Source organism: Aotus nancymaae, unplaced genomic scaffold (assembly GCF_030222135.1).
Source record: "Aotus nancymaae isolate 86718 unplaced genomic scaffold, 86718_ANA_hifiasm-v0.15.2.pri h1tg000015l_0, whole genome shotgun sequence".
In the NCBI taxonomy this organism is placed as follows: domain Eukaryota; kingdom Metazoa; phylum Chordata; class Mammalia; order Primates; family Aotidae; genus Aotus; species Aotus nancymaae.
Window position 1 is genome coordinate 9,094,470 of NW_026988426.1, and position 20,849 is coordinate 9,115,318.

At 41.9% G+C, this 20,849-nt stretch overlaps 1 protein-coding gene and 1 non-coding gene across 2 annotated transcripts; one reads left to right on the plus strand and one right to left on the minus strand.

Moving 5' to 3' along the window:
• Positions 1-4,697: 4,697 nt before the first annotated feature.
• IL12B (interleukin 12B) lies at positions 4,698-20,593 on the minus strand. The gene is made up of 8 exons (XM_012461051.2): positions 20,463-20,593; positions 16,661-16,748; positions 13,083-13,358; positions 12,436-12,553; positions 10,326-10,540; positions 8,762-8,919; positions 6,621-6,752; positions 4,698-6,038 (listed from the first exon to the last, which is right to left on the minus strand). The coding sequence occupies exons 2-7, from the start codon at positions 16,746-16,748 to the stop codon at positions 6,621-6,623; spliced, it is 987 nt and encodes a 328-aa protein (XP_012316474.2). The 5' UTR covers positions 20,463-20,593; the 3' UTR covers positions 4,698-6,038.
• On the plus strand, positions 8,081-8,207 carry LOC135275139 (U4atac minor spliceosomal RNA). The gene has a single exon (XR_010342853.1). It is a non-coding gene; the product is annotated as a U4atac minor spliceosomal RNA (small nuclear RNA).
• Positions 20,594-20,849: the final 256 nt, after the last annotated feature.

The following is a 20,849-nucleotide window of genomic DNA, read 5'->3' on the forward strand; positions in this document are numbered from 1 at the left end:
GCACACAGGAGGTGGTGGCACTATTAGCATACTTGTTCTGGAGGTGAGGACACACCACAAAAAGATAAGGAATTGCCTAAGAGCACAGAGCTGGTAAGTGGTGAGTCCAGGTGTGAGCCCAGTCTCCTTACTTCAGGATCAAGTGCACACCCCTGTGCCCTGGACTCCTTCCAGGTGTTGTTGCTCTTGCTGTCATTTTAGCTTCATTACACCTATCTGTGTGTCGGACGTGGGAAGGAGGAAGCTCAATGAACACTGTGGCTTACCTAAAATTTGTCCCTCGACTTTCCCTCTTCACTAAACCCCAGAGTCACTGGCAGAATATTCAGTTCCTTGGTATCCCCCACGCTAGGGTTAGTTCCTTTTGCAAGCAGCCTGATGGGTAGAGGTGAAGGGATGGCTAGTGCTTATGAAAAGACACAGGGGAGCTTAGTGAGCAGTTGCAGGGCCCTGAAGCCTGTCACACGCTAGCATCCACCGGGTGGAGAGGCTGTGCATGACCGCAGCGGGCGGGCGCGCTGCCAGGGCACTCTTGCGCCTACTGCGGAACCCAGGCCTGCGTGAAGGTAAATGCAAATCAGTTCCGCCCAGCGCTCCCCGCAGAAGGAGAGTTTTCAATATGTGCGCCTGGTTTTCTCCACCTTCAGCCAAAATGCTGATTTTATTTTTGCATTTTATGAGCTGGAGAGAGGGAATTCATTTCCTTGGTATAATATGACCCTCTGGAGAAAGTCTTGTCCAAATACGTTTTGCTCTCAAACGCCGTCCTAGAAGAAGGTCTATACTGAAATGAAACGGAGATGATTAAACTTTGATTTATAGGTAAGGTGAATTGGTAGGTTTATGCCAAATTATTACATCCAGAGAAGCTGAAAGGGAATGAAAGTGCTCCTCTCGAGAGCTGGAAACCTTTGTAAAAAGAAATATTTATGGCGCACATACCTTTAACCCAGTCAGGTTATATTTTATTGTATTCACCACCGTTTCCCTTTTCTCTTTCTCACCAGACTGTACAAGCCCTGAAAGCAAGAGCTGGATTCATGGCATCTTGATATCCCCATATGGGGACGTTTTAGAGATTTTATTTATAAGAAAGAGATTTTACACCTAAGAGGCTTTTAAATCTGTTAACAGACTGGACAAGCTTTCTCCTCCCCATTGGCGGGTTAGTGATCCCTCCATGCCAACCCGGTTTTCAGAGACACCAAGGCCAGGTAACAACCAACCCTTCATCCCCTAAACCTTGCAAAAAGCACAGGGTCCAGAATTATGCTTCTTTCAGGTTCTAAGTGGCACAATAAAACTAATAACAATAAGCTTTTAGTTATTGGATCAGTTACTTTTTACTTTACAATAAGCTTTTACTTATTGGATCAGGTACCTTTTAAAGCAATTTCTGAACATTATTTCATTTAATCCTCACAACCACTCTATGAGGTAGGTACTATCATTTCATTTAAAGGATGAGAAAACTGAGGCTCAAAGATGTTGAATAACTTGTTCAAGATCACAGCTAGTCAGTGGACATAGCTGCCATTCACTGAATGCTTCCCGTGGGCCAGGCATGGTGACCATCACATTGAACCAATTATTTATTTCATTTAATAGTGCCCTTGATCCTTAAGAAGTGACCTCCAATGCTTAGAATTCCAAGCATCTGGTCCTTTGGAGATGAAAATCATGGGAAGACAGGGGCTTATTCACCCCTGTATCCAGAAAGTTGAGGATGGTGCCAGGAACAGAGATGGTGCCAGGCGCTCCAAAAATACTGAATGAAAAGACGGTAGAGGTGCTTTCCTGTGGGATCTTCCACCTCTCCCCACCTTCAGGTGAGTCCTGCTGATGCTCAGGCTGCCCTTGTAACAGGGACCTTGGCCACTGTTTCCTTACCTGTAATAATGGAATGAGAATTCCTCCTGCACAGAGTTGTTAGGGACCCAGTGAGACAGCTTCTATGGCTGCATTTGGCCCTTAGTTTTTTCACTTTCTTCTTGAACATGGGAGCCGGGAGACAAACTCTTAAGGGTATGACTCGAAGATTTCAGAGGGGGGCCTGCAGGTTGATGTCCTCACATGTCTTACACCTCAGCAGGGTATCACCAAAGCCCCATCTGGTGTCATTGGAAATCAAGTGCTCCATGTCTTCACTGGGCTCATGCCAGCAGTGAGGGGCAGAACCAGGTTTTCTGACATCAAACCCCAGGTTTCTTCCTGCGCTGGCCTGGGTCCTTTTTCTGATTTGGCCAGCAGCATCTCATAGATGGGGGTCTGATGTTTAGGAGAGTGTCTTTACTTTTTGGTTGAATCATTTTCTACTTTAAAAATAACTATGGGGGTAATGTTTAATGGGTACAGCTAGGGAAGATTAAATAGTTCTAATGATGAGTGGTGGTGATGGTTGCACAACAATATGATTGTATTTAATGCTCCTGAACTGTATACCTAAAAGTGGTTAAAATGCTACATTTTATGTTATGAATATTTCACCAAAATAAAAAAAAATAAGGTCTGTCTTTCTCACATGTCAAGAAATCTGGGGTAGGTAGATACAGGGGTTGGTTCAGCTGCTCCATGATGCCATGAGGGTCTGGAGTCTTTCTTTATTCTTTTTTGTTTTGTTTTGTTTTGTTTTTGAGGTGGAGTCTCACTCTGTCACTCAGCCTGGAGTGCAATTGTGTGATCTTGGCTCACTGCAACCTCCGCCTCCTGGGTTCAACTGATTCTCCTGCCTCAGCCTCCCGAGTAGCTGGGATTACAGCAGTGTGCCACCAAGCCCAGCTAATTTTTGTATTTTTTTTTTTTTTTTTTTGGTAGAGACGGGGTTTTACCATGTTGGCCAGGCTGTTCTTGAACTCCTGACCTCAGGTGATCTGCCCACCTCAGTCTCCCAAAGTGCTGGGATTACAGGCGTGAGACACTGCACCTGGCCTGGAGTCTTTCTAGCTTGAGTTTTTGCATGATGGCTTTCATGCTGGGTGCAAGGTGTCCTCTGAAGCTTCTCAAGATTTTTTCTGCTCAAGAGAGGAAGAAGGAGGGAAAGGGTGATGCTAGCCATGGCTCTGTCTTTCATCAGAAAAGTCAAACTCGTCAGCAACTCTCCCAGCAGAATTTTCTTACATCTCATTGGCAAGAACTGGGTGTTTTGGCTGTGCTGGGCAGCAAAAGTGGCTGAAAAAGTTTTCACTTAAATTCCCAACATTTAGCGCTGAAGAGGGCATTGTGGGAGAAAACAGTTGGGAATGAGTATTGATTGGAAAACCAGCAGGCTGTGTCTAACACCTGCTCAAGGCCACATGGTTATGTAACAGGTCTGGTTGGGCCTAGAGTCTGCTACTCTGATTCCCAATCTTGAGATCTTTGGCTTAGAATTTAATACATTTTGTAATGGTTAGATGTACAATAAAAAGGACAGTCCTGGAGAATATTTTTAAAGAAGAAAAGCTTTGTGTTGCATGCACTGAAATTAATCGAATGCTAAGAGGTCATGTTGGAAAAGCACTGGGCATGGTGGGAGCCAGAACATCTGAGCTCTGCCCCAGGCTGAACAGAAATCTGGGGAAATGTCCCCAGTTCTCAGAGCTTATGAAATGTGATTATTATTATTTTGAGACGGAGTCTCGCTCTGTCACCCAGGTTGAAGTACAGTGGCACAATCTCCACTCACGGCAACCTCTGCGTCCTGGATTCAAGTGATTCTCTTGCCTCAGCCTCCTGAGTAGCTGGGACTACAGGTGCCCGCCACCATGCCCGGCTAATTTTTGTATTTTTAGTAGAAATGGGGTTTTACCATGTTGGTTAGGCTGGTCTTGAACTGCTGACCTCAGGCGATCCGCCTGCCTTGGCCTCCCAAAGTGCTGGGATTACAGGTGTGAGCCACTGTGCCTGGCCCTGAAATGTGATTATTTCTTTATTTTAAAAATCTGGTTAGTGTTGTTCATTAAATGTCCATTAAGTACTTTGGTAACTCTAGATGAAAGACCCTATGGGGGACAAACACTTGTTAGTAACAACCATGTGCTGTCAAGTGTGGGCTTATAACACAGGACCATATGCTTCAAAGGTTGGAGTAGAATGATGGAAGTGATCCACCATTTTTCCAGGCCAGGAACAGAGTGGCATAAGGCTCCAGGGGACACTTAAAATCAGGAAAGCAAACAAACACCCCTATTATAATTACCCTGCCATGGCAAGGAAGCCTGAATGTGCACACTTGGATTTTGGGGAGAGCAGGAAATTTGACTGCATCCCCTTGGATCCCATCATTTGCTCATTCCATGGGAAGCACCAAGGGGAATTGGCAGGCCCTGCCTATTCTTTAGCCCAAAGCTGGCACAGAAGTCCATATATATTGCAAACCCTCAGTAAATACTAGAGCTGGACCTAAGAGCTGAGATGTCCGTGGCTGTACCAGGTTAGAGTTTTATTTTATGATTCTGGGGAAACTAGTAGTTGATTTCAGGATAGAGGGTGGAAGAAGTGAGAGCATCCACCCATAAAGAAGGCACAATGCAGTTTGGTGCCCTTGCAAAGGATCCTTCCTGGTCAGATTATAGGCACATTCCCTGAGCTCAGAAAGACACTGACTTTGGAAATACTATACGGGGAAAGAGCAACTCTGCAAAATTTGGAATGGGATCACTCCAAGAAAGGGCAATTCTTAAATGATAGGGGAAAAAATGCACCCTTAGTAGACTTGCAAGCAGAATACTCAAATCAGCTGAGAAAACCCAAATTATGATTACAAAGAAGAGTTTTTACTAGTTCAGCCTCATAATGCAAAAATAAATAAATAAATAAACAGAAAACAAACATAATCACTTTACAGAAAGCATATACATTACTTAAAATAGCAACTTCATGGAGTAAAATTTTCTGGTCATAACTGCATATTAGCTTCGCTCATACTAATGAGAAAGGGATTCCAGATTTTCTCTGCATCTGTCTGCTTCTCACATGGCTGTTAAGAAGCCACCTGCAATTCTGCCGATTTTATGTCCTTAGCCATAACTACTTGTCCTCTCTCTTGAATCTTAAAATCGTTTTGCCTTCCAGACACTTATGGTGTTTCTGTGCCATCCTCGTATGTATTGTAGAGAGGTGGGGGTAAGGATTGCCACTGAAGCTAAAGCTGAGTTTTAATTTCAATCATTTTTTTTTTTTTTTTAGACTGGGTCTCATTCTGTCACATAGGCTGGAGTGCAGTGACACAATCAGGGCTCATTGTAGCCTTGACCTCCTGGGCTTAAGCAATCCTCCTGCCTCGCTGGGACCACAGGCATGAGCCACCATGCCTGGCTACTTTTTAAATTTTTTGTAGAGACGGGGGTCTTGCTATGTTTCCCAGGCTGGTCAATCATTTTTTTTTTTTTTAGCTCTTTTGAAATTTGGGCATCCAAAGATTAAACTTGCTTAGAAGTGCAAGTGACCCTAAATTGCTTTATCAACACCACCTCCAGGAAGTCTTCACAGACATGAGAACTAGCATCCTAGCATCTTCTTCTCCAGGATCTTCTCAAAAGGTTTGCATCGTCAGGTTTCTATTTAAGTATCTCTTGTGTTCCCATCCATCACTAATATATGATTATGACAATCTTCCCGATTGTCATAAAACTGATGTACTTGCAGCCTTACTTGAAAAGTTGTCAGTATAAATAAAATTAAATTCACATTTTGCATAATAGGGACTGACCCTGATGGATCAGGTGGTGAAAGTATGAAACATTCAATACGTCCTGGAACACAAATGTTAAATCACAGTAACAAATTAATAAATACATAAATTACTTAAATATTTAAATAGCACGAAGGTCCATGACAACTTGAGAGCTGGAAAATCTATACATAAATTAGCTGATTGTTTCAATGGATATTTAGCATCTAGTTATACAAATACAGCAAAGATATCATTGTGACCCTAAAACATTTTTTTTAAGCAAATCAGATAGAAAGTATCTTTTTGGGTCGATTCCATTCTGTCTTTAAACATATTGCATAATATCTTCCAGTTTTCCTTCAAATTTTCATCCTGGGATTGGAACCTGGAAAAGAATGCCAAAAATCTATATGGGGTCGACATTGCAACAGCAAACTCTTCTTATTTTTCTTAACACATTATCTTGGGCAATTGAGTCTAGGGGATTTCATGCCAGAAGGCCCAGGTCTTCCTTATGTGGCCTGGAATTTGGCTGGTACCATGTGTGTTTGCCAGAGGCTTTCTTGAGAGTTTTCTTAAAAGAATATCTGATTGTATTAATTCCTTGCTGAAAACCCAGTGGGTTTCAGGGCCCAGGGCCCCCAGAACGAGGTTCTCAGTCCTGCAAGCTTGCAAGTCCTCCATGCTCTGCCTCCTGGCTACCTATCTCTCTTCTTTGCCTTCCTCTTTAGGAGGGCAGAACCCAGGTCTGTTTTCTTTCCTGCAATATCCCCGTGGCCAGCACAGTGTCCTACATAACACAGGCACAAAATAAATATCTGTTAGTGAATAAATATGTTTCTGATTCTGGCAACTGGGTGCTGGCCACCCCATCCCCCTTTCCTCTCCAGCACAGCCCCCAATCATATCCCTGCACCCAGGTGCACTAAGCGTGGAGGTCTGGGCTGGGCTTTGAGGGCCTGCTCACCTAACTGCAGGGCACAGATGCCCATTCACTCCAAGATGAGCTATAGTAGCGGTCCTGGGCCTGCACGCTAACGCTGGCATTTTTGCGGCAGATGACCGTGGCTGAGGTCTTGTCCATGCAGACTCTATCTTTCTGCAAAAGAGGAGGAAAGCTGTGAAGGCCCCTTGGCAACATAGTCACAGGGTAAGCTGAGCCTATTTCTGCAATGCATAATCTCCCAAAACAAGCCCATCTTGGTCTTAGGGCACTATGCTTGCAATTCACAGGGGAGTGTGCAGAACTTGCACCACCTACTGGCAGACACTCCAAATAGAGGTGCAGCTTTTGTACTTTGTAAGCCCTTGAGGGAGAAATCATTTGGCCCAGCTTTCATCTTTCTAGCACAGTTGCCTTACCTGCCTCAAGTACCCATGGCCAGTCACCCAGTCCTGAGCTGATGGTGAGAGAGAGAGGGAGATTTGCTCCAGCTGTCCCTGAGATATTCAGAAATGCCATATCCTGATCCTTTCATCAGAAAACTTTCATCAATTCCTGGCTCTGCTACTTAATAGCTGTGTAACTTCAGGAAAATGTCTTAGGTTCTCTGTGTCTGTTTCCTCACTTATACGTAGGGATAACAGTAATGCCTACTTCACAGAATTGTAGAAGTTAAAGGTAAAAATCACGTCAAAGTCTTGGCAAGTCTTTAGCGTATAGGAAGCACTCAATATCACCTACTAATCATACAGATCTTAAATAAGGAAAGTACTTGTCAAGATGTAAAATAAAATTTAGGTAAATATCTATTCCAGAATACCTCCCCACCTGAATTTTTTTTCCCAGAGAGTAACTAACTCACTGAATTTCTACCACATGCTAAATGCTATGCTGAGTTAAGGCTTTGCCAGTGATTTTAAAAGTGGGGTCAAGGGAGACAAAGGAATGTGTACAAAAGGACCTCTAGAACCTTGCAATAGGCAAAAAAATTCCTTGATGGCAATTTTTCCCAACCAATCTTTCCTTAGCATTTGAAAAGGGACTTCTTTCTTAGAATATAAACCCCTCCAAAATGGACACCCATTTTGAAAGGCAAGGAAGCTGGAAAGCCATTGTCTTAGTCTGTATAAATGTAGACATCCTGTTTAATAAAATAATTTTAATATCTGGAACAGCCAGGAGCTACCCATTTTTTGGGTAATATCGCTTGCATGTTCTATCATTTGTTACGTGCACTCAGTTGAAACAACAATTTTAGGCTTCTTGAGCCCAGGTTTCCTATATCAGGATGAATTCTGAGTGCCAAGATCAATGACCAACCAGACCAGAGGTGGTAGGGTGGTTAGGTGCATGGGCTAACTATTCAGCAGGTGGAGTTTGTATCCTGGTTTTGTCATTTCCTAGCTGTGTGACCTTGGGAAAGTCACTTAACCTCCCTGAGTCTTCAATCACTTGTGAAATGATGATAATACTACTGGCTACCCACCATCCTTTCCTTGGGGCTAGGGCTACTGCCCAGTGAGCACATAGTGAGGGCAGAGCTGCTGACACTGACACAAAATTCCTGCATCAGCTACAGCTTTGCTTTACCTTGGCACGGTTTCTGGAAAAAAGGAAAACCTCTTTTCCACAATAAAGGGAGTATAAAAAACCAGAATAATACCAGCTGCCTTTGTTGAGTTAATTTTGTAGGTTAAGTGAAATAAACATGGAAAACCCTTGTCACAGTTCCAGACAAATAGAAAAGTGCTAAAAAAAGTAGTTATGCGTCACATAATAACATTTCAGTCAAAGAAGGATCACATGTATGACCAGTGGCCCTATATTGTTATAATATTATATTTTTGCTCTTTTGTTTAGATATACAAACTATTATGCTATAATTGCCTACAGCATTCAGTACAAGAGCATGCCATACAGGTTTGCAGCCTAGGAGCAATAGTCTATACCATAAAGCCTAGATGTGTAGTAGGCTATATACCATCTGGGTTTGTGTAGGTACATCTTATATGTTTGCACAGTGATGGAACTGCATAACGACACATTTCTCAGAATTTTAAGTGATACATGGATGTAGTTGTTATTATCATCATTCATCTTCTCACTTTATGGCAGGCCTCCATAAACCTAACCAATAAATATACTGCCCCTGAATCACTTCTTACCTTTTCTCTCTTGCTCTTGCCCTGGACCTGAACGCAGAATGTCAGGGAGAAGTAGGAATGTGGAGTACTCCACGTGTCAGGGTACTCCCAGCTGACCTCCACCTGCCGAGAATTCTTTAATGGCTTCAGCTGCAAGTTCTTGGGTGGGTCAGGTTTGACTGTGGAAGAGGATAAACACTCTTTATTCTGCGAATGAGACTTTGGAGTTCAGTGGTTTTGGCTTCTGATCCCACTTGCACCTTTGACCAACTGTGAGTCCACTGGATAGTTACTTAATTTCTGTGAGCACCTGGCTGGCAAATGTGAGGCACTGCTGCTGCAGGTGCTCATGCGGGTGCCTCGGGAAGGCGGTTGTTATCAATGGCTACATCTCAGATCCACATTTATTGCAGGATCTGAGAGATGCTCAGAATCCTCATCACTGAAAAATCAGATGGGACAACCTCCGCTGTAATGGTTATGAGCCATGCATTGAAGGACCACCCTCTCTGTGCTGAATCCCTCACTTTGCACCGAACATGGAACTGAGCTGAGCCTCTCCCTGAGGATGAGATAATAGATTTTCTATTTACTGCCTTTTCTTTTGTCTTTCATAGCTTTTGTTGCTGACATGTCTTGGAGCAGTTATAGTCAATTGTCTCTATGCTCAATTTGCTTGTTTATTCCATAAATACTGAGCACCCATTATGTTCCGGCCACTGGACTATGCCTGAAGGATACAGCAGTGAGTTTCACAAAGACTCCTTCCTCAATTAGGTCTTCTAGATAACGGGAGGGGGAGACATGCTACGGGGTGTGGTTGGGCTCTGCAGGCCTGGCACTGCTCCATGCAAAGATCACGGTTCCTAGCAGGTGCTTCGCAAATATGCTTTCCTCTGTTTTTAACACAACTGACATCTTTCCTTTTGGTGTCAGCTAAATGTCACCTCCTCAGAGAGGCCTTCCTTGGCTACCCTATGTGAACTAGACCCCACCCACCAAGTACAAACCCTCCATAAGTTTTGAAGCTGGTTTTATTACACTTTATCATGCTGCCTGGTTAATCAATAAATAGCAAAGGAAATGACTTAGGGTGAAATCCCTATCTGCCAATTAAAAAAAATAGTGTCCATTTTGGAGGGGTTTATATTCTGAGAAAGAAGTCCCTTTTCAAATGCTAAGGAAAGATTTGTTGGGAATAATTGCCATTAATAGGGAAGCCCTGGTTCTAAATATGAATATTATGCTTGAGGGGCTCTGGGATTCATCTTGGAAACTGTCTGGCAGCCGAATAGAAGTGCAGCAAAGAGCCTGCCTTTTCTAGTGGAGCAGATCTGGATTTGAACTGTTAACTGTAAGATCTGACTGTAAGATTTGAGATCTGGGGCAAGTTGCTTAACTTTTATAAGACCCAATTTCCTCCTCCTTAAAATGCAGATAATAGTATCTACATCATTTTTTTTTTTTTGATGCAGAATAAAAGAGATAATGCTTGTCAACCACCTACCCCAGTGCATGGGGGATTGTGAACATGTGACAAATGGTATCTTTCTTTATGGAGCACATATAATCATCCAACACTCACTGATGTCCCTGATGAAGAAGCTGCTGGTGTAGTTTTCATATTTGAGCTTGTGAATGGCATCCACCACGACCTCAATGGGCAGCCTCTCCTCAGCGGCTGGGCAGGCACTGTCCTCCTGACACTCCACCGAGTACTCATACTCCTTGCTGTCCCCTCTGACCCTCTCTGCAGAGAGCATAGGTGCTCTGCACGTCACCCCTTGGGGGTCAGAAGAGCTGAAGTCAAAGACAGAAATTAGCCTGTGTTACACACTGGGGAGAGATTTCCTAGTGGTTTTAGCCAGTGAAGCAGGTAAGGCCTCAACTGTCTGTCTGAGGACACAGTTTCTCCAACTGGGCTGATTTCTACCCAGAAGGTAAGAAACCACCCTCCCCAGGAGAAAGAACTTAGCTTCAAGAGCACTTATATGTCTCTGGACTAAATGAATATGGAAGTTTTTGTTTTTTTGTTTTTGTTTTTGTTTTTTTTTTTTAGACCTAGAGTCCCTGATTATTAAACCCCCTTGTTAAAAACTTATTTTTAAAATAATTTTAATTATAAAATCAATACACACTAATTATAAAAGTAAAAATGATAAAGATGCATATAAAGGAAAGAAGTGTACGTCTTCTTCATCCTTAACTGCTCTCCCCAGTTAAGGATGGGGAGGTTGTTGTATCTTTCCAGACCTTCCTTTTTCTTTTTCTTTCTCTCTCGCTCTTGTTTTTTTAAGAGACAGGGTCTTGCTCTGTCACTCAGGATGGAATGCAGTGGTGGGATCAGACCTCACTGTACCCTTGAACTCCTAGGCTCAAGTGATCCCCTCCCTCTGCCTCCCAAGTAGCTGGGAATACAGGTGTGTGCTACTACACCCACCTAATTTTTTTATTTTTAATGTTTGTTGGGATGGGGTCTCACTATGTTGCCTAGGCTGGTCTTGAACTCCTGGCCTGAAGCAATAATTCTGCCTCAGCTTCCCAAAAAGATGAGATTACAGGTGTGAGCCACTTTGCCTGGACAGAACTTTTTCAATGAATATTCAAGATAATTGTATATCCACATTATATATACAATACACATTGTATATATTATTATCCATATTATATATCTCCACATTATATATATATCCACTATATATTTTACCCGTAAATATACTATAGATTTTATTTTTATGAACTAGGATCAAATTATATACATATGATTATGTAACCATCTTTTTCCCCTCTGAACATATTATGGGGAGCTCTCCATGGCAAAACATATAGGTTGGGTTATCCATTTCAATGACTGCACATTAAGCCAGAGTAGTGTGTACCATGTTTTATTTAACCATTCCTCTGCTGATTACCAAAATAATCACAGTGAACATGTGCATCTATGTGTTTATGCACTTGGAGAAACATTTCTTTAGTAAGCATTTTCCTTTTAAAGATGGGAAAGTGAGACCCCAGTGCTTAATTTACTCAGTGAAATAATGGTAAAGCCAGGATGCCTGGGGTTTGCTCCATTATGCCACATTGCTCAGGAACTTAGGTGATGATTAAAGTATGTCACATGGGGGTTAACACATAGGTCTTGTATTTATGGAAATTGCTTTCTTAGGGAAAGTCCAAGTGTATTGGACCAACAGGGAACTTCAGATTACTGGTGTCAGCAGAAGTAAAAGGAGTTGAGGTGGCCCTGGGAAAATTTCAGGAGGCCTCATAGAGTGTTGGAGTCTACTTTAGGGATTCTAAGATCGATGTTCTGGAGCTCTTGTTTTTATTTTTGACTCAAGGTGCAATTTCGGCAAGTCATTTGTAGCTTTGAATTCTCCTTTTATCCCTTTCTCTGGGGCTTTGAGCCTTCAGGAAGCATGGCCAGGCAATTTGGATGAGTGAGTTCAAACAAAGCGAAACTATTCTCAGCTTCCAGTAACATCCTGCCCTAACACATAAATTTATTCAAACGATTGGCCTAAATCTCCATGTTCTTTCTTCAATGTAGACAAGAAAGGGTGGTTGAAAAAATATGGGTTTAACTTTGCCTTTCCCCTTATATCATTAACCAATAGGTCACTGAGAGGTTGCCCTTAATTTCTTAATGAAATAGTTCTAGCAAAATTCTGAGAAACCAAAGCAGTTTCACTCACCCTCTGCTGCTTTTGACACTGAATGTCAAATCAGTACTGATTGTTGTCAGCCACCAGCAGGTGAAACGTCCAGAATAATTCTTGGCCTCACATCTTAGAAAGGTCTTATTTTTGGGTTCTGGATTTGAAAAGAACAAAAATTCAATATTTAGAGTTTTTTCAGAAAGGTTTTGATTGTGTTTAATCACAGGTTGCCAGATGGTACAGGGTGAAAGTCTTCCACGTGTTCCCTGTTGGGTAGCTGGGATTGGGAGGGTCCCAGTAGGATGCTGATTCTGCAGAGTACACTACACACCCAACACACCTGATAGAGGCATTCATTTTTTCAAGGCTATCACACCAGTGCAGAGTGATGCACTATTGGTTAATTTCCATTAGCCATTAAATAATATCACTGTTATTTAAAGAAAACATCAGGCTAAGCATTCAGACTGACCATGAAGCTCTCCTAATATAAGATTTTGATGATTTATCACCCAAAGGGTCCAGGAAAGCAAAGGAAAATGGAGGTTGTGGTGGTTTCAATAAGAGACTTGGTGTTAACTCATTAACTACACTTATCATCACTTGCCTTTCCAATATATTTTTTTTCTTTAACTCTTATGAGCAAAAGAGAAAATTGATACTATCTGAGGTCATAGAATTACCTTTCTGATCCTTTAAAATATCCGTGGACCAAACTCCATCTTCCTTTTTGTGAAGCAGCAGAAGCAAATGGTTCAGAGCTTTGCCTCCTTTGTGACAGGTATACTGGCCAGCATCTCCAAACTCTTTGACTTGGATGGTCAGGTTTTTGCCAGAGCCTAAGACCTCACTGCTCTCGTCCAAGGTCCAGGTGATACCATCTACTTCAGGGGTGTCACAGGTGAGAACCACCATTTCTCCAGGGGCATCCAGGTACCAATCCAATTCTATGACATAAACTGGAATGCACAGAAAGTAGAGAACCAGGCTGTAAGCTCCAGGAACTCTGGAATTATGTTTTATTAGCCCTTTGGTCATTCCCACTGCCTAAACACAGCCTTGTTCATAATAAGTGTTTGGCAAATGCTTGCTGGGATTATCTCAGGGCATTAGACCCTGCTTGGGCTCAAGGTCATGGAAAAGAGAAACAAAGCCATCAATTCATTGACTGGGAGGCCACCTTTAATAACCTTTGATTATTTAGCAGATGGAAACATCTTAACACACCAAAAACTGCAAATAGCACAAGACTCTCTGCCAAAGGTCTGGGGAAGAGAAACTTTTAGCACAATTTCAGTTTCATAGAGAATACGGCAGGGTACAATATTTAGCAGAATAATTTAGTGGTTAAAAGCGCAGTGTCGAGAATGACTAACCAGGACTAAAATCCAGTCTCCACTAACCAGCTGGGGGATTTGGAACAAGGTACTTAATTATTGTGAGCCTCAGCTTCCTCATCTGTAAAATTATAATCATAACAGTATCTGCCATACGTTTGATGGAGGATTAAATGAAAAAAAATGTATGTAAAGTACTTAGCACAATGTCTGCCACACAGTAAATTCTGTGTTAATTATTGTTATTTATAGACTGAAGAGTCAGCCAACTGTATAGAGAAACTCTCTTAACAATTTTCCATGGATATTTAAGGATTTAGTTCCCTCTGTTTCAAATTACCAATAGAAATGTTCATTCTCTCTGTATTTTTTTTTTTTACCTGTCATACACTCTTAGGAAGCAGTCCAATAGATCTTAATCTTTCCATTTTATGAAGGAGGGTACTGAGGCCAAGGGTCTAACCATGGTCACATCAAGTCAGAAGTGCAAGAGCTACAGCTCAGACCTTCTGTCTCTTGGGCTTTGCAAGGGATGCCTAATCCCAGTGTCTAAACTGGCCTTTGAAGAATGGCTTAGTATAATATTTCAGAGTGTGTCATAGCAAAGCTTCATTCATTTTTTTATCTATGCATAAATTATTAGTTGAATAGAATTGCTTAATGTAGTAGTTCCCAAAGCATGATGAATGAAACTCCATCAGCAGCATCACCTGGGGATCAGTCAGAAATGCAGATTCTCAGCTGCCGAATCAGAAACCTTGGAATGGGTTTAGTAGTATGGTTTTTAAGCTCTCCAGATGGTTTTGATGCCTGCTCAAGTTTATGAGCCATAGTGGACTGGACTTTGGACTCGCAGAGGTCTGGATTTAGAATCAGCTGTAGCCCTTACTCCAGTCTTGTGACCTTTGGCAAGACATTTAGCTACTCTAAGCCTCAGTGTCATCATCTTTAAAATGAAAAAACCTATTAGCCCTTGCTTTAGAAAGTCAATATGTGGATTACATAAGCTCATTCACATAAGAGCTTAACCCAGTGCCCTTACATGCTTTGTAAATGGTGGTTCTTGTTTTTGGCCTCTGGATGTAAAGCATCGTAGAATATAAAGTTTTCACTTTACATCAATTGGATTATAAGGACTGAATGGGTAACAAAAATAAGAAGTCAAAAGCGTTTGAGGTCCAGCTCTGGGGAAATCATTAGCTGTGCTGACATAAAACCATGTGGCATCATCTTTGGCTTTTTCTAGTTTTTCTTGTCCCCCTGACACCTGAACAGCATAGTTACTTTCCTGTCCCAGCTGAGACTTGGAAGCTCTGGAAGGCGTTTGCTCAACAGCAGGGAAGACAGCTGCAGGAGGAAGGCTGAAGAGGAGCGTCAGGAACCTGGTGCTTAGCCTCCCTGCATCGTCTGCCCTCCTAAGTCACACCTTGGAGCGTTTCTCACATTGATTTTCTGGAATTTCTGTGGCTTACCAAATCAGAAGTCACTAAGGGGTTAAATATGCCAGGGCCAAGGTTCCTGAGCTCACCAAAAATCCCAGGGTTGGAAGGGATCTGGCATATTTTCCTGGCTCACGCCTTTGCTTTTACTTAAGAGAGTGTTGAAACCTCTCAAACCCTCATGGAGAAGGGGTGGCTGGATTACTGTCTTCCCAAAATTCTTGAGAAGAGAGAAGTGGTCCCAAATTTCTTTCAGGTACCCATTTCAAGATTGTACTCTCCAGAATATCAAAAAATTATTTCTCATCATCAGCTTGAAATATTTTCATCCTTAATTTATGCCCATTTCCTCTTATTCAGCTCTACAAAGACCCAGGAGAAAATTACTTCATGTCGCTGTAAAAACTTTTTCACAAACTTGTGTACCGGCTTTGAAATGAGACAGAATTGGGATCAAGTCCCTGTTCCACCCTTACCAGGTATGTGACATTGGGCAAGTTACTTAATATCTTTAGCCTCAGTTTCTAACATCTGTAAAATGGGATGAAGACGGTCTCTACTTCATATGGTTCTTGTGAGAATTAAGTGAGATACTGCATTTAATAAACATTACCTATTATTATTATACAACTAAAGACAGTATTTGCGAACATGATGTTGGCTTCAGTGAGAAACATCTGAGGGTCTTTCAGGTGCAGTCAACAATCAGAATGCACATTTACTGAGTGTGAGATACTAGAAGGATAGGCAGAACCCCTTATTTTACCGTTAACTATTCTATAAGTCTAATAATTTTTATTGATCATCGGGGTAATAAATAATATCTCTGGAATCATGAGAGATATTATTTTAAACAACAAAAATAGTAATACTAGCTGATATTTACTTTCGCTTTACTATCTGTTGAGTTGTATTCTGCATTCATTAACTCATTAAATGACCCATGTAGTAGGTGTCCACTTTGTAATAGCCAGTTTACAGTTGAGGAAATTCAGGATCATAGGTGACCTAGCTCAAAGTCACATAACCAGTAATTGACAGACCTAGGATTTGAACCTAAGTCAATGTGAGTCTGAATCCTGTGCTTCCTCCAAAGTAACTGGTCAGAGGTAAGTCATCACAGTGCCAACTGAGGGAGCAGTATCATGTGGTAGAATGAGAAATGAACACAGTTGTTCTACTTTGCAAATCCTCCACTTTGGAATTTTAATTGTGTGAAACAGCTGGTTTTTAGTAATACGGGAAAATTTCATATCTCTTTTCCCATCATAGTGTACCAATGGCATCCAAGGTGAAAACCAAACAATATAGATACTATCAAGGTAGAAGAAGGAGATATGGCATTGCATTTTCCCAGAGTGATGGCTTTCTCTAGGAGAACCCAGTGCATGGTTGCCCATTTCAGTTTGATTTCCCACCAGTGGCTGCCCAAGAGTCCTAGCTTAGAAGTGGGGCCTCCATAGAGAAGAATGAGAGGCTGGTTACCATCTTTCTTCAGTTCCCATATGGCCACGAGGGGAGATGCTAGCAAAGCCAGGGAAAACCAAGAGAGGAGCAACCGCTGGTGGCACATCTATAAGAAGGGAGAGAAGCAGCGGGAAGAGAAGGGGAAAAGAGAAGGAAGAGAAAGGAAAAAGAGAAGAAAAAATGTTAATAATTCTTGTTACATTTGTGAACCATATATACATATTAGCTATTTTTTTAAATAAAATCTTCATTCTCCCCTTTCTTCTCCATGCTGCCAAGTACTAAGCAAATCACAGGAGTTCTATGACAGTCTCTCGGGAAGAACATCTCCAAATAGAGAAACCACAGGCTATCTGGGGCTCTGGAGCTGAAAGAGACCTAAGGCAAACTGTCTGATACAATCCTTTTATTTTTAAGATGAGAAACCTAAAGCTTAGAGAAGGAATGTGACTTTCTGGATCAACATCTAGCAGTTGTTTACTTAGTGCTTACTGCATAAAGAACACTGGGCTAGAAGCAGTTGAGAGAGAGAAAAAAGGGCTTACCTGGATCCCGCTTCCTAGGAGCAGATACTTTTACTCAATGAATATTTATGAAGTCAGTGTGTTAAATGCCTCCCCTCCAGCTGGGGGAGATAAGCCACACATCTGTATCACTGCAGCACAAGGAAGTGTCTGCTGGGATACCCAGAGCTGAAGGACTTGGGTTAGGGACAGGAAAGGTGATACAGAGGTAAACTTTCAAGGTCTGGCAACAACCTGGTCGCCAGCCCTTGCTGTAGGCATTCAGCTTCTCTTGTTTAGATGACAATTTTTCCAAGTTTAAAGATTACTCTTTCCCACATAGAGAACCTAGTGGTTCTAAAATTTGAGTGACTGTCAGGATATCCTGGAAGCATTGCTACAACAGATGGCTGAGTCTCGCCCCCAGAGAGACTGATTCAGCAGGGCTGAGGGCCTGACAATAGGCATTTCTAGAAAGTTTCCAGGTGAAGCAGATGCTGCTGGTATTGGGACCACACCTTGAGAACCAGTGGTTTACCTCATGTTCAGGGTGTAGAACCTCTGAAAATCAAGGTGCTCACTGGGAAAAGACCACAATATATTGATATATCCACCATGAAATAATGAAATGCATAATTTTGTGCTAAATCAGCCACCATCTGATACAGAAACCATTCTAGGTTATTATCCAGGGTTTGTGAAAATCTTCAGATTGCAAAAATTACATGCCACTTACAAATGAGGTAGAGATGGTTATTGAAACATTCTGAAACAGCTCCATTCACCTTGCAGAACACCCATGGTCTGGAGGATAACATGGGTTCCGAAACCACTGTTTTTAATTTCATGAAGGGCAATGCTTAACTATTTCAGTCAAATACCTTAAAAGTGAGCATTCCTGGATTGGGTGACTGAATATTGACGAATCACAACTTTGTCAGAACTGCTGCTAACCCTAGGGGGACCTTGCTGTGTACATCATTCCCTTATTATAAATTTGTGAGTGGCAGAAACAGGACTAGAAGTCAAGCCTTCTTGCGCACTGCTCAGTGCTGTCACCACAGCATGGGGTTTTAGGGGCATGGTTATCTCTTGAGTCTAGGTTATGACTGTGGCAAAGTACTAGCTGGCACAGAGCACTGGTTAGTACAGTCACAGGCTTGAAGTTAAACAGACATAGCTTTGATTTTGGTCCCACCACTCATTTGCTGTGTATGTTGGCCAAGTCATTCTCTGAACCTCAGTCTCTTCATCTATAAAATGAACTTAATACTTATCTCAAAGGTTTGTTGGGAAAGGCAACAAGATAACATTATAGAAGGCAACCAATAACATATTAGCTTGAACCTAAAGAAAGAAGTAAGGGAACAATTTTATATCTCTGTGTTTTATGTACCATGGATAGTCAAAAAGTCATTACAGGCTGTAGGGAAGTGCCCACAGAGGTACTGTAATTACATGGGCCTGTAAAACCCAGAGGCTGGCACATTGGAAGGGAAACAGTAGAGATTCCTGGCATCTCCTGGTGATTCCTTTATGCCCAGTTATGCTAGGGTTTTCCCACAGGCTGTATCCAGCACTTCCTCTGTGTGCCTCAGATGCATTTGACAATCTCAGGTGAACTGCACTTCAGGGTCAAGGAAACCCTGGCCATGGTTCTAAGAAACAACTCTCACTTTAATATCACCTACATTTGAGACTGCAAAGCGCTGTCCAGGAGAGGAGATGGTGGTGGGTCACCTCCTTTGGCTCTTTGGCTGATCAGCTGATTCTAGGGAGCTGTAGCCCTCAGCCCACATTTCCTCAACATGGTAAGTTTGAGAGTCTTGAGGATTAAAACAAATTTTTGTGTATGCAATTTCATAAGTTTTTCTAAACTCTTGAAATTCTTGCATGAAGACAAAGGGACCCCATGTTAGCTTCTCCTACTTCCTGGGGTAAGCTAAGGGCTTCCCAACACTGGTGCCAACATCAGCATGCCAATGACACTTGGGTGGGCATCTCTTTTTCAAATTTTATTTTGTTTATTACTTTTAATTAGAAAAGGGAGCTATTATTAAAGAATAAAAAGATATAGTCACTGATGCCATGGGTGGCATATGCAAAGAGCCCCAGTTTGAGGGCCAGGCTGACTTCTAGAACTGTGATCCCAGCTATTTCACTAATTAGCTGTGTGACCCTGGGTGAGTCACTTGGCCTCTTTAAACCTCACACTCTTGATCTGTAAAATGGGCATGCTACTGTGGTAAGGAGTTAGTGACATAATTCACGTAAAGTATCATGGTGCCTGGATGAAGTCAGGACCCACTATTTGCTCCCCTCCTTCCATAGCATTACTACAATGGCAACACTACAGTTACTTCTTTACTGTTTGTCTTCTCCACCACACTGAGTGAAGTCTCTTATGCCACGGATCATGTTTATCTTGTTTCGTACTTTATCCCCAGAGTCCAGCACAGAGGGATTCCATGACTTATCAGTAGAATGAGGAAACATACAGAAATCATACAATTTCAGATTCCAGTAAAATTAACTCTTAAGTGGTTACCCACATTCCATCTAGTATCCTGAAATTCCTTGTTTTGAAAAGTGGGTCATCACCTGGGGTTTAGTAATCCCTTTGTTAAAATGATATTTAACCTTGCCATGTTGTTGCACACAATTTTACCTGGGCAAGTATCAGATACCAGTACAGTAAAGGTTATCTTTTTTCCCCCTTCTCACAGATTTAAAAACCTCAGGAAGTAATAAGAGCTTTTCATTTTCTAAATGGGCCAAAGTTAACCCACAAGAATGAGGAACACAGTTATCAATTTGTTTTATATCACAACTGACAACCAAGACCATCACAAATACTGGAGCAAGATTTGTAACATTGTTATAAGGTATAATTGTGAATTCAATTACTTTAAAGAATATATGAAAGGCTTTTTTTTAAGTTTCAATAGTAAGGCAGACTCACTCACTTTAGCTCTGTACAGTCCTTTAACTGATGGGAATTAATATTTAGGAATATATTTGTATATATCACTACATACCATTTCAATATAAGGTAAACCTTTCCATAAAATATGCATACACTCACAAATCTTGCTATACAATTATTATTAGTTGGCTTTTAAAATGAACACTGTACATCAGTCCCCAAAGTACTGAGTTTTCACTAGTATTCCAGCAGGTGACTCACCAGGGGTGCTTCCAGGAATCCACCGACTCCATGCTGCCAGGTACAAGGGTAGCACACTAATGGTTTCTACACCTGGACAGCTGCAGGCCCACAGGGAGGGAAGGGAGGCAGGGGCTTGGGAAGAACTTACCTTGCTCTGGGTAGGATGCAGACTCCAATGGCCCTGAAATAGATGTTGTTTCTTCTGCTGCTGTTGCTTCTACTGGAGCTTATATACCCTGCTCCCTCCAAGCTTTCGGATGGAAACTGACTTGCCAAATTGCAACATTGAACACAACTCTCAAAACCTTTTGGGAAAATTTGAAGAAGTTCCTTTTTTTTCTCTCTCTCTCTGTGCATTAATAATGATGAGGGAAAGTAGACATCAAAACTAAGTAATGAACTAAGAGGAAATGACTTTTGGGCGGGGGAAATGGGAAGGAGATAGGGATACTAATTTGGGTTTACATCATGGCCAAGGTGCTTATTGACAGCACTAGGCAGCCTGCCTGGGTTCCACAGATCAGGGAAGAAGGAA